The sequence below is a fragment of the Pelobates fuscus genome, chromosome 3 (genome assembly GCF_036172605.1).
Source record: "Pelobates fuscus isolate aPelFus1 chromosome 3, aPelFus1.pri, whole genome shotgun sequence".
NCBI classification, from domain to species: domain Eukaryota; kingdom Metazoa; phylum Chordata; class Amphibia; order Anura; family Pelobatidae; genus Pelobates; species Pelobates fuscus.
Genome location: NC_086319.1, coordinates 12,700,154 through 12,716,003, shown reverse-complemented (window position 1 = coordinate 12,716,003; position 15,850 = coordinate 12,700,154). Strand labels below are relative to the sequence as shown.

Genomic DNA, 15,850 nt, shown 5'->3' with positions numbered 1-15,850 from the left:
TAGTTTGCACTAGGTGGACTGACAGGGCACATTGCTTTTTATCGGTCTCATTAGAAATATTTGATTTAATCAAGAACAGATGCCTAGAAGAATCGTGTAAGTGGGGCTGGTGACTTTTAAATGCGATTGTCAGGGCAGCGTCAGAATAATCATCTTGCATGGAACAATGTGAAATGATATCAACATTTGACATACAGCATAAGGTGAATGAAAGTTTACAGCTCATTTTTTATATTTAATGATTGTTACTTGGGTCAGATTACAATTACATGTGAGGTCAATAAGCAGATATTAAGATAATGGATTGGGCACGGCTGGAATCCCAGCTCCTGTAGCACAAGGCAGATATAGATGGATAGCATGTGATACACAGAATAGTACATGGGGAATATATCTAATATCGGTCTTACAACTATCAAAGTCTGTTTATCTATTGAATTTACTGAGGCCCAAAACAACCTAAACATGTGTCTGTCGTAAATGTAAAACATTTCAGATCTAGCACTGGTCTGTCACAGTAACGGAATGGTTTGTAATGAACCAGATCTTATAAAACATGCTTGATGTGGTTCTAATTTGGCAACGCCCCATACGATAAGGTAAAAGGCTGTGATAACTTCAAGCATGCGGCTCAGATACAAGACAGTGCCTTCATGACGGCCAGCCCTGATAACCTGAATAGAGCACCAGGCCAAAGCTGCTTCAGCCTTCTTACTGAAAGCTTCATCACTTTCCAACCAGACCAAGAATGTCTCCTGAATCTTATGACTCATACACAAGGATTGCCATGGGGGCGAGGGTGCACTTTAATGGTGGGACTACCTGCAGAGATGCTTCCATTCAGCTGGAGAAAGTCACGCACCTTGTCAGTCTTTCTACACTATAAATTTGTCTTGCGTTCACACAGCAGTGCCCGCACGCTTGCAAAACAGTCCTACTTTTATTCTCTTGTTAGTTCAATCTCCTGCAACTCTAGTCATCTCTTTAATACTTTTAACGCTCTTCTTTGCCCTGCTTTGGCCACCCCACAAACTGATCTTTCAGCTGATAGCTTTGCATGTCACTTTACTGACACGAATAAAAAGTTAAGGAATTAATTCTCTCCCCTTTCTACCTCAAACCTCACTTGGACCATACACTCCCTACCCTCCAAGACTTCTCTCCAGCTACTGAACAGGAGGTGGCCGCACTTATCATTTCCTCTCATCAATCTCTTGGTCTCTGTGACACAGCCCTCTCATAGTTCTCCTCCTATCTCTCCTAACATACCTTCAGTGTCTCTTTTTCCACCAACACCTCCTCTCCTCGTCGTGTCTCAGTTGGAGTTCCTCAAGGTTCAGTTCTTGGTCCCCTTTTGTTCTCTCTCTATACTGCCTCTCTTGGCAAACTCATTAATTCATATGGATTCCTCTACCATCTGTACACCTACGACACCCAGATATACTTCTCCTCCCCTGACCTCTCCCCTGCTGTCCTACAAAGTGTCACCAATTGCCTCTCTTCTATCTCTGATTGTATGTCCTCCTGCTTTCTGAAACTCAATCTCTCTAAAACTGAGTTTCTTATTTTTCCTCCTCAGAACACCGATCCTCCTCTTTCACTCTCCCTGCAGGTTGACGATACCTGCCTTACCTCATGCTCTCAAGCTCGCTGTCCTGGTGTCATTTTTTTTCCTGGCCTCGTCTTTGCACCTCATGTACAGTCTGTTGCTAAAACCGGTCGATTCCAGCTTAAAACCATTACCAATATATAGCTGAGGTAAGGGTTACTGCAGTACCCAGAGAAAATAAAGATACACACTTTCCCTATGGTGCTGCTGACACCTCCCTCTGCAGCTCCAAGCAGGGTAAATTAATCCACAAAAATACAGAAAATTAGGGCAGCGCAAACAATTTGCAAATGTGCACACCAAGGACATGCATTGATAAAGGGGAAAACCCGAAACATTTGTACCTTATGTCCTTGGTAATAAATCTTTTTGTAGCACTTGGTGTGCACATTTGCAAATTGTTCGCGCTGCCCTCATTTTTTGTATTTTTGTGGATTAAAAACATAGCCCCCATATGCCCCTTTCTTACACAAGATGCTGCCAAGGAGCTTGTTCATGCTCTAGTAATGTCTCGCATGGATTACTGTAATTCTCTCCTAATTGGTATCCCCAGAAGCCATATTGCCCCCCTACACTGCTGCTGCCTGATCTTTTTCTCCTGTCGCTCCTCTCACACCTCACTCCTCTGTCGATCCTTACAATGGCTTCCTGCCCCCTACAGGTGTCAATTTAAAATACTAACCCTTACCTCTAAAGCTCTAACCAACTCTAGCCCCTCTTACATTTCTTCACTGATTCATAGGCATGCCCCCTCTTGGTCTCTCCGCTCTACTGGTGGCCTTCTCTTGCCTGCTGCTCGCACCCTTACTGCAAATTCACACCTGCAAGACTTCTCACGGGCGGCTCCTTTCCTTTGGAACAGCCTGCCTACCCTTGTCAGACTCTCCCCTAGTCTTCAATCCTTTAAGAAATCCCTCAAATCCCATCTTTTCAGGATTGCTTATGGCCTCACAGAGTAACTTCTATCTCTCAAACCTTCCTCTTGCTCTCTCCTAGAGGGCCACACTTCACTCTCACCTCCAGTTCTGCTACTTTCCCACCATATCTATTTGCTGTCTCCCTCAATACCCTTCCTATTGTGTTTTATACCCCACCTCCTCTAGATGGTGCAGAATAAGCTGGCGCTATATAAATACCAATAATAATAATAACAATACTGCGGGCTAATCCAACCTTTCAAAAATGGTTGGATTCATTGGGTGGCGATGACCATTTTGGGGTCAAATAGGTTATTTGAAGAGCCCACAGAATACCCAGTTTACTTTCTTTATATGAAAATAAGAAAGGAGTCTGTGTCACTGTTGTATTCTCATTGATGAACTAAGTAACGATACTGAAGTTTATGACAATGGGCCCGTTAACACACCAACTCACGCAATACACAAAAATATGCCTCTTTCCTTCAGGAAACTACATTTTCTGCAGGAAATTTGACAAAAGTGTTTAAAGTGTTTTTTTTCCCTTTTGTAGACATTAGGCATTTCCATGAAACTATGTAGTCCATACTTTTTCTTATGATATCTTTTGATTGGTTTGTATATTTCAATGAAGTTTAAAAGCAGTCAAAATGACTGTTTCAAAGAGATTACATCTTTATGAAAGACTCATAAAGTCACCAGAAGTGACAGAGCCGTTTTAAACATTTTCCAATTTTGATCCAAGTGGGCTGCTGACAAAATCTGAACTTTTGGGATGTGCTGTTCTAGTAAGCCGATACCACTATCACATGCATCGCTACAAAATCCAACAGGGCCGACCTTAGGTGCATGCAACTTATGCAATCAAATTGGGAGGAGGCCATAGAGCGACAGCCAATGTGTCCCCACCCTCAACAGTTGAGAAAGACCATTGTCAACATTATGGACATGTTGCTCAGCAGTTTAATACAAGTTTTTTTAAAATGACTTTAAACTGCTTCCAAGTTCTGAATTACATACCTCAAGTCTTTGCTGGATGGGATTTATGGGATTAGCTCAGCACTTTGGAAGTGAAGACAGAATTAGGACTGACGAATATGCTTCAGGAGCTTTCTGATTTGGTAAGAAATCACCAAATTAAATCTAATGTTATTTATCACCTTGTTACTTCCTGGTTTGGTTAGCTCTGTGGAGCTAAACTCAAGAGGCAGCGATTACCCAGAGCACCTGCCTTACAAAGACTTCTCATTGACCTGAATTAGGAGGTCTGTGATTGGACAGCCACAGAAAGTCTGGGTTGGTTAGAAGGGGAGGGCTTGCAAAGGATCTGGAGCTTTTGCAAGCTGTTTTTAGATATACCCCCATTGACAAAAAATGCTGAATTAAAACCATGCACGTTTTCATTGGGGATATATCGACTAAAAAGTATCTTTAAAATGTAATGACTTATTTCTTAATTCGAAATAGTGGATTATGGAATTTACATAAAAATACCAGCACTATTTCTGTTGCCCTTACTGAGGTGAGAATTCAAAGTAAATTTTAAATTTAATGTATAAATATCTAAAATGGAAAGATTTTATAAGTCTATATTTCTATATTCCCAGTCCTGCTTTTTTTGTCTCCCTTTAGTAAATAAACCATTTAATACTGGGAGGCAAACTTTCCAAATGTTTTATCTACAGAAGTCTATGGAAAATGTTGTATATAAATAATTTAAAAGGTTTTTCTAACACTATTGAATCATTTTGAAATGTTAGCAAATTTATTTATTAATATCTAGCTAGCTACATGAGGCTTTGATCTTTTGGGATTATTTTTTTTTTGAGATGCTGCATTTTGTTAAGTAATCTAAATGTTAATTAGCTTCCACTCTATACTTCCTCCTTTCTTACAGCTCTTTATTTTAATATTGTTGGATAAGCTTTACAATTAATAAACTCACATATAACCGTTTGCCTTAATTAAAAAAAAAAAAAAAAAAAGCTTTACACGTTAAGTAAAATGTAGAAGTGCAGACGTATCGTAAAAAAAATTAAAAATACAAATACAAAAACAAAAACAAAAAACAAAGCATATTCTACGATTCCGAGGATAGTATACAGCCTTGATGATTTTTGAGTGGATTCTGTAAAATTAGTAATATGAGGAAAACAGACTTTTTTGACTTTCTCTAAGATTCCAAAGTGGACACAAGTTTTTCTTAGCATCTGGAAAGAAAAAGTAATACTGCAGCTTATCAGATTTCAGCCGCTTTCCCAGCAAACGCTTTATGCAAATTAGATTATTAAGATTTGGAGTTTATTTGGGGTTATCAAAGAGCATTTCTGGGGCAAAAGTTCTAAGAGTGGAGCAGTCGCTATGAAAACTGATGGCATGTCTCCGTTTTTAGAACGTTGTCTTACAAGCTGCACATTAGATTTGTGGCTTTAATAAAATTTTCTAGGATGGGTGATGCTGCAAGGGGCAGAAATGTTAACTCAGAATATAAAAAAAAGATAATCTATAAAGAATCTGTGAACGCCTAGCAAGAACTGTCCAAACACACAGAATGAAAAGAGAAACACAAATACACTCGAGCACAACAACAAAGAAGTGGAAGAAAATGTTTACCCATAAGAAGGCGCCGTTTCACCCGCTTGTCCACATCAGTTACTGACGTGGCATTGTACTCAGAACTCTCAATTGCAGCCTCATCCTTTTCTAAAACACAAGTAAGGAAACAAACATGGAGCATTTGGTTAATCAAAAGCCCAAACTTCTACTGCCCGAGACAGTTTCCTGTCCATGTACAAGTGAAGCTAACAAGGACACTATGAAATCTGATGCAGGGTGTTCATTCGCTGTTAAACCCCCCAGAAGAAATTATTAGTGGCCAAGGGATATCAGGTGGGGGTTATACATGGTGTTATTAAACTACACACACAAGGCGAGGAGGGCACGTACAGGACAAGTGAAGGACACACATTCTAATAGTAACTGAAGGGATCATAGAGAAGACATCAGCAGAGGGAACGTACAAGGTCAGTAAAACAGAGTCCGGTGATGGGTGAATTTAAGACATTTATGACAGATCGTTTAATAACAGTGACATAGAAGGCACACACACAGCATGCAAACAAACAAAACTAGTACATAAAAAATGAAAAGAAAAAAAAGAGATAGGAAGATAATTTGGGCAATGCTGGTTGCCTGCTTGTCTATGAAACACATTTAGGTAGACATTCAGATGTCGCAAAATATAGACTATAATAATTGGTCAACATGCAGTGAAGCAAGAAGAAGCCCAGCGGAAAAAAAATGATACTTTTAAAATTATTATTATAATTATTATTATTTTTAAATATTACTGTGTAAAAATTGAATATTTGAAAGTTTCAAGCAGCATAGAAAGGATGAATATGAAATTTACTATAGCTGGTTAGTAAAACATGAAGACAATTGTGATAAAATGATAAATATTCTAACAGAGCTCTGCAGGAAACAGCATTAAAATACCGACAGCGATCTCCCATGTTCCTTCCCCTCACGGTGAGGGAGCTTCCCTTGAAAGGCAGCGTGAGATCTGTTTCCCATTGACCGCGAGAATGTCCCGAACAGTCAATAGGGAATCACTGATGTGAAGGGAACGCTCATGGAATAAAGTATTTAAATATTGCTGCTTCGTCCAGAAGCACAAGAACATTTTAAAGTAATATTTCTAATTTAAATGGAAGAGAAAAGAGGTAGGTTAGTAGATCTTGAGGCAAAGCTAGAAAGAACACAACACAGGTATAAAAAATAAAAGTAAATAAGGAATGGTTAGGGAGGAGAGATACGGGAAGGAGGGAGGTGCAATGCATATTGGTGCGTTCTAATGTAGTTGATAAAACTTTTGTTTTTATCCACATGCAGCAAACAAAATAAAAAAAAGTTAGGCAAACAGACAAATGCATTAGATTAAAAGGGAAGGAGGTATTGTACTAGCATTGCAGAGATGTTGCAGACTTGCAGTGATACTGTAATCACAGCACAAGACGGCAAGGAGTAGGGAGTGGGAGGGAGGCTGACTATCTCTGAAGAACAAGACGTTTGACAAGTTTTAGATGAGATCAGGCTGCAAAGGAGGCTCTTTTTTAGTTTTAATTTTTATATATATATCATTTTTGTTTTGTAAGTTGTATTGTTTTCTTCGTTAACATCATTTTTGAGTTGCTGTTTTGTTGTTGTTTTTTTTTTTTCCAGACAAGACAGGCAATCAGGAACCATCACCAGAAAACAGAATATATCAGAATGAAAAGGATAAAAAAACGTCAAACCACAGAAAGACTTTTCTAATTGGGGGTGAGATGTGGGGAGGGATGTTCAATAAATAAATTACAAAAAAAAGCACCACACTCTATATACATTACTTGGCCAAACATGTTCTAAAACACGATTAAAGAGACTATACAAGGACAGCATAATTATATTAGAAGTACAATCAGATTATTGAATAAACAGAAATCCAGTTTGTATATTTAGAAATCTAAACAACTGCAGCTACAGTTTCATATTAAAATAAGTTATTTTGATGTAATTATTTATTTGTGTAACTGATTTAATTTAGTTCATCATCTAAGACAGGGGGTTGGGGGGGAAAAACAATATACAGAAAACAATTGAAACATGAATGATTGTTATTGAACAAATGTTACATTAACATTGCATTTCCCAGGAGTGTTTCAATGTACCTCTTATATTACAATAAAATTGCTCACATTTATTTTAAGATGCCAGTTAGCTACATGTGTTGTTACTATGTGAGCAAAAAAAAGGAGAAAATGCTGATAATTATATAAATATTTTAGATATTACTAAAAAAAAAAAGAATGCACTTTTAATAAAATAAACAAGTCTGCCAACACACAACATCAGCTTTCAAAATAGTATAATATTCCATGAGGACCTCTCTGCAACATATCGGAGTTATCTGGAGAAAAGCTTCAGGACATTAACAATCACAATGGAAACCAATGAAATAGTTTTGTTTGCTCCACACTTTGCCATAGGATTTCTCTGTATACATAGATGGATATACATTAAAATATTTTACTCAGATAATAACTCTAAAGGGAATTGCAATGGGTGCACGTATTGGCAGAGTATCAACATGATCTTACACTGATAATCATGTCGTCTCACGCAAATATACTGGAAAAGTATATAACAAGGAAATGCAATTCGGATTTATTTCAGCTACTGTTTGCCAACCTTCAACAATTGTATTTTATTTTTTCCTAATTTGACTTAAAAACATATTGACGTTGAAAATATTGTGGCAGGAATTCAGTTTTTGAAGAATTTAGACATATTTGGCATATTTACTACTGGAAGTTCCCGCAAACTCTTTTTGGTGGTCTTTGGTTTTCACAGTGTTAGAATACCTTTGATTTCAAAGATACACTTCTTTGCCTTTAGCTTTTCATGAATATTATGGCCATGTTGAGAGGTGATGTGACCGAGTAAGCGGTTTAATAATGGCCTACCATAAAAAATTATCCAAAGATTACCCTAGTACACCTGTCAGTCAAGTCAACTGAATCACAGTTTTATTTTACAATTGTAAGTCTTCAAGTGATGTATGGGTTTAAAGGAACACAAATGTATTCCTGACACTATAGTGATGGAATAAATCTTCTCCCCCCTCTCTGTTGAGATTATAGGCGTTTTCTCATTTTCTCATGGGAGCTGGCCACACCTCCATGGCTGAGATCATTAATCTTGATTATCTCAGCCAATCCAATGTTTTAACATTAGAAAGCATTGGGAGACTACTGTGCCGTTTAATTGCATGCATCTCTATGAAGAGCATTTGTTGTCTCCATGCAGAGTGTGGAGATGTTGAACGCCAATGCTTCTCACTCTGCAGTACTAAGATAAGAAGCACCTCTAGTGGCCGTCTGAGTGACTGCACTTTGAGTTACTAAGCAGAAGTGAACACTGAAGGCACTGGCCAGATATACCAGGACATTAAGCTGTATACACTATATGAACATGTCTCTAGAGAGCAGTACATTTGTTTCTTATGAAAATGTCTATCTGGGCTTTTTAATAAAAGTCTGGATTGTTGGGAATTCAAAGTCAGATCAGATTTTAGGCTGATACGCCTAAGCAAAGTTGACTTTGAGATTTCATTTTAGTTCAGATATTTTGTCCACAAACTTGAAATTCACCTTATTTCATGGAAGCCATCTCCACAAATCTGACGACATATGAACTCTGATTTAATGCACAGAAACTAGGTCCTAGGAGTTTTAGATTTGTGTATTTTAAAAAGAAGCTGCAAATCTTAGCGGCTCATTCACATTTGAGCACACACAAGGTCTATACTTTCAAACACAGAATACACACATCTACCGACGGATGCCACACTTACCAATGCAGGTTCTACCATCTGAGTGCAAGGCGTATTTCTGGTGGCACCCACACACAGGGCCCGTGTCCGTGTCGTCACACGCGTGCTGACAGCCACCATTTCCATAATTACAGGTTACTAGTTAAGCCAAAAACACATGTAAAAATACAAACAGAAATAAGACACAATATAAATGATGTTCTTTAGTGGATATAAGAAGTGCCATTGAGTTGGGTAATAGTATAAGTTGTTGGTTAAGTCCAAGAGTATAAGACTAAGTGCTTGAAGTCCTCTTGTGATATGTGTTGGGAGAATGTATGCTATGAAGTGGTTAGCAAAGGTTGTGAACTTGATCTAGAGTTAAGATATAGTCAATTCAGTTGTGAGGTTTTGAACGCTTTTGATTTGCAATATACTTTGTGTGATCAGATTATCTCTGACTAGACCTCTGTGCCAGCTGAAGAGGCAGAAACAAAGTGGTCATAGAAGAAATCGACCATACACTGTGTGCAGAATTATTAGGCAAATTAGTATTTTGACCACATCATCCTCTTTATGCATGTTGTCTTACTCCAAGCTGTATAGGCTCGAAAGCCTACTACCAATTAAGCATATTAGGTGATGTGCATCTCTGTAATGAGAAGGGGTGTGGTCTAATGACATCAACACCCTATATCAGGTGTGCATAATTATTAGGCAACTTCCTTTCCTTTGGCAAAATGGGTCAAAAGAAGGACTTGACAGGCTCAGAAAAGTCAAAAATAGTGAGATATCGTGCAGAGGGATGCAGCACTCTTAAAATTGCAAAGCTTCTGAAGCGTGATCATCGAACAATCAAGCGTTTCATTCAAAATAGTCAACAGGGTCGCAAGAAGCGTGTGCAGAAACCAAGGCGCAAAATAACTGCCCATGAACTGAGAAAAGTCAAGCGTGCAGCTGCCAAGATGCCACTTGCCACCAGTTTGGCCATATTTCAGAGCTGCAACATCACTGGAGTGCCCGAAAGCACAAGGTGTGTAATACTCAGAGACATGGCCAAGGTAAGAAAGGCTGAAAGACGACCACCACTGAACAAGACACACAAGCTGAAACGTCAAGACTGGGCCAAGAAATATCTCAAGACTGATTTTTCTAAGGTTTTATGGACTGATGAAATGAGAGTGAGTCTTGATGGGCCAGATGGATGGATTGGTAAAGGGCAGAGAGCTCCAGTCCGACTCAGACGCCAGCAAGGTGGAGGTGGAGTACTGGTTTGGGCTGGTATCATCAAAGATGAGCTTGTGGGGCCTTTTCGGGTTGAGGATGGAGTCAAGCTCAACTCCCAGTTTCTGGAAGACACCTCTTCTTCAAGCAGTGGTACAGGAAGAAGTCTGCATCCTTCAAGAAAAACATGATTTTCATGCAGGACAATGCTCCATCACACGCGTCCAAGTACTCCACAGAGTGGCTGGCAAGAAAGGGTATAAAAGAAGAAAATCTAATGACATGGCCTCCTTGTTCACCTGATCTGAACCCCATTGAGAACCTGTGGTCCATCATCAAATGTGAGATTTACAAGGAGGGAAAACAGTACACCTCTCTGAACAGTGTCTGGGAGGCTGTGGTTGCTGCTGCACGCAATGTTGATGGTGAACAGATCAAAACACTGACAGAATCCATGGATGGCAGGCTTTTGAGTGTCCTTGCAAAGAAAGGTGGCTATATTGGTCACTGATTTGTTTTTGTTATGTTTTTGAATGTAAGAAATTTATATTTGTGAATGTTGAGATGTTATATTGGTTTCACTGGTAAAAATAAATAATTGAAATGGGTATATATTTGTTTTTTGTTAAGTTGCCTAATAATTATGCACAGTAATAGTCACCTGCACACACAGATATCCCCCTAAAATAGCTCTAACTAAAAACAAACTAAAAAACTACTTCCAAAAATATTCAGCTTTGATATTAATGAGTTTTTTGGGTTCATTGAGAACATGGTTGTTGTTCAATAATAAAATTAATCCTCAAAAATACAACTTGCCTAATAATTCTGCACTCCCTGTAGTTGATTAAAACATCAATTAAAATCTATAAACAGGACATGTATCCTTCATTTCCTGAGCTTGCAAATAAGGGTGTATTTAATAGAAGGCTTAGCTGTCTTTAGTCATGGCAAAGACAGGGTTAATAACACTTTGGCATGGGCAGGGGCAGGATAGGAAGTGTACATACAAAAATCTTTTCTCCATTATTGTCTCCATTAAATTTAAATTATTTTCTTTTTTAAAAACTACCTACATGTGCAATCCCTCTGGTTTTTGGCAAGATCAAAACCCGGTCTACACTCGCAGGCTACCGCAGCTTTGGCAGACTCCCGGCAGATATGGGCACATCCATGATCTTTGTTCATACAGTTCATTCCTTCTGCAAAGAAAGAGACATAATTACTCTCTAATTATAATGTATTACAGCATAGCTCTGACATCATTACTCTCTAATTATAATGTATTACAGCATACCTCTGACATCATTACTCTCTAATTATAATGTATTACAGCGTAACTGACATCATTGCTCTCTTATTATAATGTATTACAGCATAGCTCTGACATCATTACTCTCCAATTATAAGGTATTACAGCATAGCTCTGACATCATTACTATCTAATTATAAGGTATTACAGCATAGCTCTGACATCATTACTCTCTAATGACAGGGTATTACAGCATAGCTCTGACATCATTACTCTCTATAAGGTATTACAGCCCAGCTCTGACATCATCACTCTCAAATTATAAGGTATTGTAGCATTGTTCTGACATCATTACTCTCTAATTATAAGGTGTTATAGCATAGCTCTGACATCATTACTCTCTAATGACAGGGTATTACAGCATAGCTCTGACATCATTACTCTCTATAAGGTATTACAGCCCAGCTCTGACATCATCACTCTCAAATTATAAGGTATTGTAGCATTGTTCTGACATCATTACTCTCCAGTTACATAGAAACATAGAATGTGAAGGCAGATAAGAACCATTCGGCCCATCTAGTCTGCCCAAATACTTTCATTAGTCCCTGGCCTTATCTTATAGTTAGGATAGCCTTTTGCCTATCCCACGCATGCTTAAACTCCTTTACTGTGTTCACCTCTACCACTTCAGCTGGAAGGCTATTCCATGCATCCACTACCCTCTCAGTAAAGTAATACTTCCTGATATTATTTTTAAACCTTTGTACCTCTAATTTAAGTCTATGTCCTCTTGTTGTGGTAGTTTTTCCTCTTTTAAATATAAATATAGTCTCCTCCTTTACTGTGTTGATTCCCTTTATGTATTTAAATGTTTCCATCATATCCCCCCTGTCTTGTCTTTCCTCCAAGCTATACATGTTCAGATCCTTTAACCTTTCCTGATAAGTTTTATCCTGCAATCCATGAACCAGTTTAGTAGCCCTTCTCTGAACTCTCTCTAAGCCTTCTAAGGTATCAATATCCTTCTGAAGATACGGTCTCCAGTACTGCGTACAATACTCCAAGTGAGGTCTCACCAGTGTTCTGTACAATGGCATGAGCACTTCCCTCTTTCTACTGCTAATACCTCTCCCTATACAACCAAGCATTCTGCTAGCATTTCCTGCTGCTCTATTACATTGTCTGCCTACCTTTAAGTCATCAGAAATAATCACCCCTAAATCCCTTTCCTCAGATGTTGAGGTTAGGACTCTATCAAATATTCTGTACTGGGTTTTTACGTCCAAGATGCATTATCTTGCACTTATCCACATTAAATGTCAGTTGCCACAACTCTGACCATTTTTCTAGTTTACCTAAATCATTTGCCATTTGGCTTATCCCTCCTGGAACATCAACCCTGTTACATATCTTAGTATCATTAGCAAAAAGACATACCTTACCATCAAGACCTTCTGCAATATCACTAATACAAATATTAAAGAGAATGGGTCCAAGTACAGATCCCTAAGGTACCCCACTGGTGACAAGCCCAAGCTTCGAATATACTCCATTGACTACAACCCTCTGTTGCCTGTCACTCAGCCACTGCCTTACCCATTCAACAATATTGGAATCCAAACTTAAAGATTGCAGTTTATTGATAAGCCTTCTATGTGCAACAGTGTCAAAAGCCTTACTAAAAACTAGGTAAGCAATGTCTACTGCACCACCCTGATCTATATTCTTAGTTACCCAATCAAAAAAATCAATAAGATGAGTTTGGCATGATCTCCCTGATGTAAACCCATGTTTTCGCTTTGTAATTAGAAGGTATTACAGCATAGTTCTAACATCATTACTCTCTAATTATAATGTATTACAGCATAGCTCTGACATCATTACTCTCTAATTGTAAGGTATTACAGCATAGCTCTGACATCATTACTCTCTAATTATAAGGTATTACAGCATAGCTCTGACATCATTACTGTCTAATTATAAGGTATTACAGCATAGCTCTGACATCCTTACTCTCTAATTATAAGGTATTACAGCATAGCTCTGACATCATTACTCTGTAATCATAAGGTATTACAGCATAGAAAACAGTAAATGAACCCAAAGCACACCAGAATTTGCACATAAAAACGTTTTTATTCATACAATATAGTAATGAATTCAACAGAAGAGAAAAGTGCATTATACAGTGCAAATGTGCAATCACCCTATCACCACTTAAGAGTAATCTAAAGTGCTAAGAATAAATACTCACACCTATATAATATGGCATACTAACCTAGAGCAGGAGAAATGACAGCTCCGACGTTTTGGCCCTTAAGCCTTCCTCAGGGTGACCTCTCACTAACGGATCCAAGTTTCCCCACTTATATATCCCAAACCCACCTCAAGTTCATTAAACCCAATTGTCATCAGCTGAGTAAGGGGACACATTAAGTTTGCAGACCAATAAAACAGCACATCCATAGACCTCCGGACCCTACTTCCGGGTTTGCGTGATGTCACAACATTCTAACGTTCAATGACATCATTACGTACGCGTGCGGTCACGTGTCTAGTCACATGTGGCATAATACATCATCACATCGGAAGATACAGGGGAATATTACAGCCAAAATTAAAGGGACACTATAGCCACCAGAACAACTACAGCTTATTGAATTTGTTCTGGTGAGTAGAATCCTTACCTTCAGGCTTTTTGCTGTAAACACTGTCTTTTCAAAGAAAATGCAGTGTTTACATTACAGCCTAGTGATAACTTCACTGGCCACTCCTCAGATGGCTGTTAGAGATCCTTCCTGGATCATGGCTGCCTAAAATGCATCGAAACATTCAGTGTCTCCATCCTCTGCATACAGACACTGAACTTTCCTCAGAGAGATTCATTGATTCAATTCATCTCTATGAGGAGATGCTGATTGGCCACGGCTGTATTTGAATCATGCTGGCTCTGCCCCTGATCTGCCTCTTTGTCAGTCTCAGCTCTATGGGGAAGCATTGTGATTGGATCAGGCTACCACTTCTGCTGATGTCAGCAGACAGCGGGCAGGTCAAAACAGGGACAAAGCAAGTAGCTCCAGACTTGAATACAAGTAAGATTTTACTATATTTAGGAAGGCTTGAGGGGACCAGAGTGGCTAGATGGTGGTTTTAACCCTATAGGGTCAGGAATACATGTTTGCGTTCCTGACCCTATAGTGCTCCTTTAATAAAAGGGAGAAAAGCCATTCGGTCCCCACATTAGCATAACAGCCAATATTATACCACTAATTAATCAGCCTGTGGAGCTCACAGCTCCTATTCCCAATCCCAATGTAATCCTACACAAACTAAACAGGATAAAGAGTAAATAAAAATCTAAAAAGGGTCTTACTGATAACAATGCAAAGTTACATGATCTAATAAAAAAGGGTTATATAATAGATAGATGTCTAGAATATTAAGTTGATAAAGTAAACCTAGCTAATGATAACTAGAAGTAAAAAAACGATATATATAGTATGTGAAAAATCATCTCTTTATAAGATTTACCTTTGACATATTCCAGAACTCAAGATGCATTAGAATCCACAATACAATGTATATAAGTATTTACAGTACCTTACACCACATTGTCAAATTTACAAGATCTATTCCCTTGTTACAAATGTACAGAAATCCATGGTATATATCACCAAATCAACAATAAACATTTGATGTATTCCATACACAGGTACAGTATTTTGTGAAAAAATATGTACATATATAAAATAAAAAACCCCACAAAAAATATAATAGAAAAGCAAAAATAAAATATAAAGAACAAAGAATAAAAGAAAAAAAGATGTAGACTAAATAATATATAAGAATAAAGAAGATGGGATATCAGACCGATGGGTCCCGGGGGAAAAAAATCCCCCGAGATCCATAGATGTGAATATCCACATATCCATAATATATACCAAATAAGCAAAAAAACATTGTCAGGCCCTCAGCTATAGGGCACGTCATAGCTAGCCCTGTATTCTTACGTGTGAGAATGTAAATTAAAAAAAATAAAAAACATAAAAGAAAAATATAAATGTAAATATAAATAATAAATCATCCGATGTAAAAGTGTCGAATCCTCGATAGGATGCATCAACGGGCCGCCCTAACAATCCTATTCTTGCTGAACATTATTACCCATCTTGTGCATGAAAAACTAAAAAATATAATACAAATAAGAACTAAATAGGAAGATATAAATAAATGGTCCAAGCACAATAAAATACTTTATCTAAAGCAAGTAAAATCCCTATCCTCGTTCATGCCATTTGGATGCAAGGTTTTCAACCTATATATACAATACATCTCTCTTTGGCACAGAATTCTAAGTTTGTTGCCTCCCCTCGGTGGGACTTTAACGAGCTCTATGCCCAAGAACTGTAAGTGTGAGACTCGATGTCCCGCTTTGTTAAAATGTTGTGCCACCGATGAAGTAACCATTGTGCCACCAATTAAGTAACCAC

At 38.2% G+C, this 15,850-nt stretch overlaps 1 protein-coding gene across 5 annotated transcripts in view; it reads right to left on the bottom strand.

The window, feature by feature from the left end:
* Window positions 1-15,850, bottom strand: part of SCUBE1 (signal peptide, CUB domain and EGF like domain containing 1) — a 269,114-nt gene that overhangs the window by 99,348 nt on the left and 153,916 nt on the right. For 2 of the 5 annotated variants that reach the window (XM_063446713.1, XM_063446715.1), the window contains exons 5-6: window positions 11,182-11,304; window positions 8,924-9,040 (exon numbers count right to left, since the gene is read on the bottom strand). In XM_063446713.1, the coding sequence (XP_063302783.1) occupies window positions 8,924-9,040; window positions 11,182-11,304 (240 nt within the window). Of the gene's footprint in view, window positions 1-5,139; window positions 5,230-8,923; window positions 9,041-11,181; window positions 11,308-15,850 lie in introns of all 5 variants that reach the window. The other 3 variants (XM_063446711.1, XM_063446712.1, XM_063446714.1) reach the window with 3 other exon arrangements.